Consider the following 9,238-nt stretch of genomic DNA (forward strand, 5'->3'; position numbering starts at 1 on the left):
CTTTCACCCGAGTTAAACAAATAGGCAAATTTGCATAATCAGTACCTAATTAAAGTAAGTTTTTTTACTATGAAGGGAAAACTTTTTGCGATAACTCAAAAACAGCTAAATTGATCATGTCCGCTATAGTTTTCATTTAATGTCTTTCTTAAGCTCTACTTCCAAGATTTTTTTCATATTTTTTGGACCTATGGTTCAAAAGTTAGAGGGGGGGGGGACACATTTTTTTTTCTTTCGGAGCGATTATCTCCGAATATATTCACTTTATCAAAAAATGTTTTTTGAAAACCCCTATTAGTTTTGAAAGACCTTTCCAACGATACCCCACACTCTAGGGTTGAAGCGAAAAAAAAATTTCACCCCCACTTTACGTGTAGGGGAGGTACCCTAAAAAAAATTACATTTTTAGATTTTATTGAACGACTTTGTCGGCTTTATTGATTTATATATCCATGCCAAATTTCAGCTTTCTAGCACTAACGACCACGGAGCAAAGCCTCGGACAGACAGACAGACAGACAGACAGACAGACGGACATGGCGAAACTATAAGGGTTCCGTTTTATGCCATTTGGCTACGGAACCCTAAAAACGATATTGTGAGTTAAAAAAAGTTATTTAACCTTGTTGTTTCTCAATTCCAGGTGGTGGAGACGGTGGTCTGCAGGCCCGAGCCTATAGAGTCACCGCCGAAGAAGGCGCGGGGCGACGACTATGGCTACGCCCTCTACGTTGATCCCTACCTCCACTACCGGACCCTCTCCGCCTTCCGACCGTGGGGCAAGCGGGAACCCGTCCTGCAGCACCCAGAGAGAGTCGTCCGCGTCGCCGACTGCACTAGGTTCGAACGCGACTTCCAACCCAACGTGGCTCTCAAACCTCACACACCCCCGGCCGACGACGTCACGTCTTCCACCTCCCCGCCCCCCCATTCCGATCCCGAACTCGCCGCCAGGCTGCTCGACGCTGAAGCTAGGCTGGCCGAACTGGCCCGGCAGCTAGATGAGAGAGAATCTGAGCTGATACGCAGGGAAGCGCACCTGGATGCCAGAGAAGCTGAGCTCGCCAGACGCGAGAGCATGGCCCAGCCCAGGCCCAACGCTTCCCCGACCAAGGAGGACCCGCCCTGTTGACCGAAGACTGTCATAACCAGGCTCTGCTCCTACTGACGCGTCGCGTCTCCAAAGTACAAAAGATTCGCTTAAAAAAGCGCTTGTAAATATCCTTCTGGGACTGACCCACTCTTTATACTTTATACACTTACATTTTTGTAGGTACAGTAGATGAGGCGGTTTACCACTGGACACTTTCTGATGTACATAATCATATCAAGTACAGTTTTCTGAAGTTATTTAAGTTATTTTTGTACACTATATTGTACACTTGTAGTTTCTTCGTCGTGCCATCTGCAAGGTACCTCTATTACCTGGACCTCAATCTGTGCTTTTTTCAATAATTATCAGAATACTCACATAAATATAGTGAAATAGATTTAACATTTACAACCATAAGCATAATTTATACAGGGTTATTTTAAAATTTATTTGCAATAGGTTCGTACGTTAATATTTAAATATTTTCAGTGTTGCCCGTTTTCTGTCGCTTCCGTGACAAAATGGCGGAGCATTCAGGTTTTAAAGTACACTATGAAAGTTCTGCTGAGATTAACCTCTTTATATTTTTCTACGCTAAATAACTCTGTATAAAACCTCAAACCATACCAAATAATAATAAAATAGTAATCGCACTCATACTATAGTACCCTCACGATAAAACTTAAATGAAGGTTGTATGGATATAATGGAGATAAAAAGCACTCGACAAAAATGTTTCTTCAGAATCGTAAAGTTTTGTGAAATAATGTTGTGCCTGATGTCAGCTATTTTATACTTAAGTAGGATAAGATGTCTTTACTGTGCGAATGATGTATTTATACCATACCAATACCATTATTTTATTTTTGGCATTGATTCTTTCCAATTCTTACATAACTTTGCATTATCTAGTTTAATTTGTAAATGTGCTGGTAACATTTCAATCAGTGCTACCACATTTTTTTCTCTGAGGCCAAAACGGGTTACCACTTATTTGTTTTTTTTTTAAGCATCATTCGCCCTGTGGGACTACGCCTTATGCCGAACGGTATGGAAGGCCAACAAAATTTTAAACCTTAATTAAGGGAACGATCCCGCATTCTACCTCATTGTAAATAAAATTATATTTGGCTAAAAATAAGGGAGAGCGTTGGTTAATTCTTTTTAGATTTAAAATTGTTTTGATTTGGAGCAATAATAAGTCACTGCCCAAGACAAACTATACGTTCATTTATATAAATATAAAGATTTTTAGACCCACGTAAGTGACTGTTTTGTAAATATTCAAGGCGGTAACTTGAAACGCCTTATAAAATTATTGGTAATTTTTCCAATTCGTAAACTGATTCCTGTTTTATCTCAACAATAAAGTGAGGTTGTAATAAATCCATATGTTTCAAGAAATGTACATACATAACGAGAGAAAGATACTTGTTTTAAATCTAGCGGGGTCATCATTTAAACCGAAGTGTATGTCTAACAAGACTTTTAGAAACTGATTACTTGTTCTGTAGCAAATCTTAGTCTTTGACACAATTTTTCATCACCATTGTCATAAAATCAAGGCATACACTTAGGTTTGAATTGAAATTATCTTGATTTCCTCTAGTGGATTATGAATTATGTTCAACCGTTTATTGATAACATTTATGAATCTGTGAAGGGAACTTTCTTTAGTAATTGTTTTTCTACAGCCATTTTGTGGCCTTTGCCAGTAACAGTGCATTTTTCTTTTAGACCATAAATAATTTTACCTGCGGGTAAAATTTTGTCATTTGTAAATATTTGTATTTTAAATATTCATGTACATACAGTACGCAATACGTGTGAATCCAATTTATTTATATAAGGGCAACATTTGTATTAATGATTCTTGTTTTATCTATGAATTTAAAGACGTCTCAAATTTAAAAAGTTACGATCTAACCTCTCGGCCGAGAGATGGCGCGAAGCGCGATGAAAATTATGTGTGTCATTGTATTTGTTATACATTTGGAAAGTGGAATAAAATTTCACTTTTTTTAAAGTGAATATAATTTTTTTATCTTTGGCAAAGCTCAAATGCCACAAATTGTGAAAACTTCTGATTATCTCTTCTCATTAAAGAGTGCTATGTTAAACAGTAGAGTAAGCTAAGTTTCAGTTGTAGGTTAGGCTATATCTCTAGTCAGAGACATTTTGAGAAAATAATTACCATTTTACTTATTAATAATATATTATTACCACAAGCGAGTGTAATGAGAATAACTTATTTGTTTAAAACATACAATTAGAGTTAATTTAGATGCGGACTGTATGTCGGTATATATAAATGAGCTAAAGTAAGCTGTTGTACGGAAACTTTTCTGTCAGTACCGTTGTTAACGTTTTGGTGCTATGATATTTTGGCTTGGCAAACTAAATAGTTTTTAATTGTAAATATATTTTTAGTATTTATTGGCAACTATTTCTTTTCTACTAATTAGTTATTGAAGTTTTTAATGTATTATGAAATTTCTATCTGGGGTTTGCAAATTTAAAAGTTATGGCTTAGCCATTGTCTGTGACTTAACCTAAAGTGTCGCTTTAATTCGTAGCGTAGGTTGTAATTTATCCATTGTACCGATGGAAAAGTTTCACAAACGGTCTCTCACTGTCATGTTATTGAGAAATATTTTAATGGTGCTAAATAACAAATGTATTCTTTTCTGGGATAACTCTGGAGGTTGTTTTTTTAATTTCTTAAAACCTTTGTTAAACCTAAGCTAGGACAGTGAGAGACCTACGGTACATGTAAATAACGTATTAATTAAGTACGATGGGTACGTATGCCAGGCTGTTAAATCTAAACTAGGGTAAGGCGCGATAAAAACGATTGTCTATGGTTCTTTCGTTTTCGAAATTCCTATTATCTTAATGTCAATTTGGCGCCTAAATACTCGCACAGTTGACAGATGGCAGTGGTAACATTGAAATTGTATTGAAAATTATCTGTGCGCAGTACTTCTTGAATCATTTTTTCCTAATTTTATTACTAGTAACATTTAAAGCAAAATTTAAATAAGACGAAAGGAAAAGACAAAGTTTTTATTGTGGTTGGTGATTTGCCAGGGTATAAAGTACTCCTGTGATCTCAATGAACGTGCGTTAACGAAATACATCCATTTGTTAAAAAAATGTGAAAGTCGCAAAATAAAAGTAAACAAGAGTATCAACTGCTGTCATTTTTAATAGGTTGCCTTTGGGTTGATTGGAAAAGCCGAAAATGTACAGCTGGATTAGAAAACACATTATGAATTTCATCAAAAACTACTTACTCTTTGAAATTTCTTTTAATTTTCAATATGTTTAAAGTTTCCTTTACATATTTGTCCCAATTAATCCGCGACCTTACGGTTGTCTGGAAGAAATCGCCCTTTATCGATAAGACTGTGAATTGTGTTACTGCTTTTAATTTGTGATTTGTACGTAATATTTTAGTATATCGGTGTGTGCAATATTTTTATGTTATATAAATATTACATATTGTGTTTTCTAAATGGCTTAAGAATGATGTCTTGTTCCGTGCCAATATTATTTAGCTGGCAACATTATGTAGTTATATTAAAAAGACACCGCAAACCATAACTTGTCACCTAGTGACAGTCTAAGCACCGCAATGAGTGATATATTTTACTTTATTGTAAAGTGGCATCTTGAATGATCTATACTGCAAACAATATAGCTTTCGTCCTTGTGAACATTATTTTTCGATTCAGCATAAAAATGGCAGTAGTGTTTTTTAATGGCACCCACGCTCTGGCATCAGGGCGTTTTGCCAGTTACAGTAGTATAACAGTATGCTTTTGCCTAAGCTTTATTGTTAGGTGATAATTAAAAGTAAAACTAAGGGTACCGCGTTTGAAACGTTCTAAGATTTGTCACTGCCCTGTTAAATTTGTTATTATTATCTGTAAACGTTTTGAAACTCGTTTCATTCAGTGATGTAATTCTTAATACGTAAAAACCGTTTTGAAAGCAAGTCATCAAAGCGAGTGACAGAAATTAATATTGTTTCTATATTGTAAATTCATCTGTCTGGCTGGAAATTATAATATGTTGCATTTTTTTTTCTTAATATGGCAAAACTACAGTGGCGCTTACCATATGAAACAACGAAGAGAATATTTGGCATACTTTAATCGCAAAACAAAGGTACCAGAGGGCCTACCGCGAATCACGTTCGACGTATTATCTTTCTGTCGCACTTGTAAATTCGTAGGTAAGTGTGACAGGGAAGCAACACGTCGAACGTGGTTCGCGGTAAGCCCTCAGAATTGAAAGGTACCACCATATGGATGTAAGAGTTGCATTCTGAAACTCAAAATTATTAATCCAATTTTCTCATACTAACACAGATGGATTTACAACATACGTGCGTTATGTTATGCCTTGGCTCGTATTGACATGAGTCTGCAGGAAACTCATCACACTTAAACGTCATGTCTCCAGTTTTTAATAATGCGGAATATCTTGCCCAGATTCAAATTAGTCCAAATTGTGAAGGCTGTTGCTTTACTGGCTGTTTGGGCAGTTATTGATGGCACTTTTATTTTTTCTTTTGTGCTAGCAACACTAACTGTCACTTGTATATAAGTTAGGTTTTTATGAAGTATTTTTTGTAACTTCGGGTTTGTAGTGCACGATTGCTAGATGGCGCTAGTGTTAAAGCAGAATTGGTAAAAATATATGAAAGAGTTTTTGTACAGATACTAGCGACATCTAGTGACTGTTCACTGTGTTAAACCTCGTTAGTTTTTACATTTAGAGACTGTAAACGGTAAATTATTTTAAAACTTTAAGCCAGTCTGGTTATGAATAAAATTGTGTGTGTTAATCAGAAACATGTTGTTTTAAACTTTCTTAGAAATCATTTGTATCAGTGGAAAGTAAACTTATCACTATAAAAGATATTTTTCTCTTGAATCTAACCTCAAAAGTAGTGGTAATTAACTTTTTCTTCCGAAATGCTAAGGGCTCTATGATATTTAGATATAATACGGTATAATAATACCTAAACGACGACGAATATTTGAGGGAAAAGTTGCCACTACTTTTGAGGTTATAAAATTTCTAATCTTAAAAAGAAAACGGTCTATGGTTGATGGTGTTACCCGGGATAACTAAAGACGCCGTTTGGAACCCGGCCTCCACTACTGGAAGGTTTCCTCACTTTTTCTTTAGTGTTTGACATTTATTTCAGTTTATCTTTTTCACTGTTGCTAATGATCTCTAAGGTCTCTCCATATACATCGACGCGGAATCGGCAAAAGCCGATAAAATAATTTATGTCTGCGCATTGAAAGTGAAAAAGGCTTCATTCGGCTCTGGGCTATAACCGCAAACATCAAAATTCGTCAATTGCGGGCATTTTTGTCTGTCACTCTAATTACGTCTTAGTGAGAGTAAAAGAGAAAGATCCCCGCAATTTGCGAATTTCGGTTTTCGCGGTAGGCCTTCAGCAACGAATTTACACCTTATAGCTATTATAAATGCCGACGCGTCGACGCCTTTTTCGCTGTTATTGCATAGACATAAAGGTTTTTTCTGTCGGCTTTTGCCGATTCCGCGTCGATATACTTGGGGAAGACTAGTATTCTAAAATATTTTCTCTCCGTGTCTAAAATAAAAACTATGTAGCGGTGACAAAAGATCGTATATGTAAAGTACCTGATAACTTAGAAGTTAAGGTGAAGACTCTGTTATGCACACACATGTCTGTAACATGTGGTTTTGAAGTGTGTTTTTACCAGAAAAAATGCTTATAAATACCTTGTGGAGCAATAAAATGAAATGATTTCCAAAACGTGTTTCATTCAAATTTTTAGAAATAGCTACTTAAAAACTTTTCGGTGTGAAAAAACAAGTAAATTAGAAACAGTAAACGACAGATTAAATAGTACATTACAATACAAGTGCGAAAAATAGGAAATTCGCAACGAGAGGCGATAAATTAAAACACGACCGAAGGAAGTAATAAATCGACACGAGTTGCGAATTGCCTATTCGCATGTCTCGTACATTTTGCCGTACATATGGCATACATATTATATCGTGGTAATTACCGCACTAGGGCGGTATAGTAGCACCATATGTACTGTAGGTAATAGTACATTACGATACAAGTGCAAAACGGTACAAGTGAAAAATAGGAAATTTGTAACGAGTGGCTATAAACCCTTCTTATGCGACATACAGCGAGCGTGAACTCTAGAGGGCAGCACCTGGTAAGAGGCGTTAATAGTTTTCCATTCAGGTCACGAGATGGCAGACTCTCCTCGCGAAATTCAATCGTTCCATGGGAGGTCAACCCGTCGCACCTAATTTTTTATTGACGGAAATCGCTTGACATATATATGACAAGGCCAGTTTGTTCGTGAGTTAAAATTGCGTGATAAGAAATAATAAATCTGTTTGTATATAGTTTTTGCTATTTCTATTTGTTTCAGTTGACATACGGAGTTATAAACTTACTTTTGAAACAATTAACGCCATCTGTCAATGATGCCTTAAAGCTTAGTTGTGATCTGATAATTCTAGATGGCGCAGTGAGTATCAAATAACAGACAATACAGAGTTAAAGAGTGTTTATTTATTTATTTTAATCTTTATTGCACAATACATTAAGGTACAAATGGCGGACTCAATGCCTTAAGTTAAGGCATTCTCTACCAGTCAACCAATGGGTTAAACCAGAAAGATTAAGTAGGTGCGGTGTTCCTAGTATAGACAATTATATTCTGGAACACCGACTTTATCAGTAGGAAATCAAGCAAATTTTATTTTCAAAAGTTTAGGCGCGAAAGGTTGACTTCCCATAGAAAATTTGAATTTCGCACCTTTTTCTACCGACAGTGTCAATACTTTTACCCTTTTACTTTGTTCCCTGCAAAGTAAATTATGTATCAATTTAATTATAACAATAATCAAAAGAATTAGATCTTTATTTACGTAAGAAAAAAATACTGACAATACATATTTCTTATAACTAGTATAAAAAAATAATTACTTCATCAGCAGTTTGTAAAGTCACGAAATGTCACTATCGGAGAAAAATACATGAGATATTATAAAAGTACTACCTGGTCTATAGGTGTAATCGAAGAGCTCCATTTCATCCTATCATCAGAACCTAAGCTGATGAGAATGGGACCAACTGTAAAGTTTCCAAATCGGCTTAGGAGTAATCGAGAAATCGAAATATTATAAAATAAATAAATAATTATATGACATCTTACACATATCAACCTAGTACCACGATCAGTAAGCTCAATATGCTTGTGTTGTGGATACTGGCCGACGATATATATATAATATAGATTAAAATAAATACCTACTACTTAAATACATATTTATTAATAGTATCTGAAGATTGCAAACATTAATCTCTAGATTAATACTTAACTTAAATCCAATAACTAAAATGCCATACGATAAATAAATAATACATATTAGAAAACAAACATAATTCAGGAACCGCCTCAAGAAACGCCTTACGGAATTCGCATACTTTGCAGACATAAAATTACATGTTCATGTGACCAGCTGACGGTCTGTCCACCGCGATACAACCGGCCGACTTTTTTTAAATTCATTATAGCATCTAAACTATCATATGTGACAAAGTATCAACCGGGAGGCGATGACTGATGAAAGGACCATGGGCAGAAATGTCCCCACCCACCAACAGAAACAAAACATGTCTCATTCAATAGATCTTGGCAATCTGATGATTTGTTACTATGACGAGGATCACCCTATGTATGGGGTTTTCTTGGAAAACTGTATTTTGTTTTTATATATTTTTCGCTCATTTCATTGAAAGTTGCAGGCAGAAGGTTATAGCAATAATGTTCCTACTATACATACATATATTTAGGCCAGACATCTTCGATTTTCCATAACAGTGCGAGACAAAAAAAAAACCCGCCAAATGAAAAAAAAAAACTGCCAAATGCAAATGAATGTCAAACCTAACTTTTATTCTAAATAGTACCCGAACGACATCTATTTCTGAATTTTCCTTATCAGAGTATCATAAGGGCCGGTACATCAGACGGACTGCAACTTGTATGGGAACTGCATGCCGACTGCACTCCAACTGCAACGTCGACGTGCAACGAGTCC

The 9,238-nt window shown here is 35.7% G+C and overlaps 1 protein-coding gene across 1 annotated transcript in view; it reads left to right on the top strand.

The window, feature by feature from the left end:
* Positions 1-6,917, top strand: part of LOC133526484 (ski oncogene) — a 90,189-nt gene extending 83,272 nt beyond the window's left edge. The window contains exon 2 of the mRNA XM_061863137.1: positions 644-6,917. Coding sequence (XP_061719121.1) covers positions 644-1,132 — 489 coding nt within the window. The 3' untranslated portion in view covers positions 1,133-6,917. The remainder of the gene's footprint in view (positions 1-643) is intronic.
* Positions 6,918-9,238: the final 2,321 nt, after the last annotated feature.

This window comes from Cydia pomonella, chromosome 16 (assembly GCF_033807575.1).
Source record: "Cydia pomonella isolate Wapato2018A chromosome 16, ilCydPomo1, whole genome shotgun sequence".
In the NCBI taxonomy this organism is placed as follows: Eukaryota; Metazoa; Arthropoda; class Insecta; order Lepidoptera; family Tortricidae; genus Cydia; species Cydia pomonella.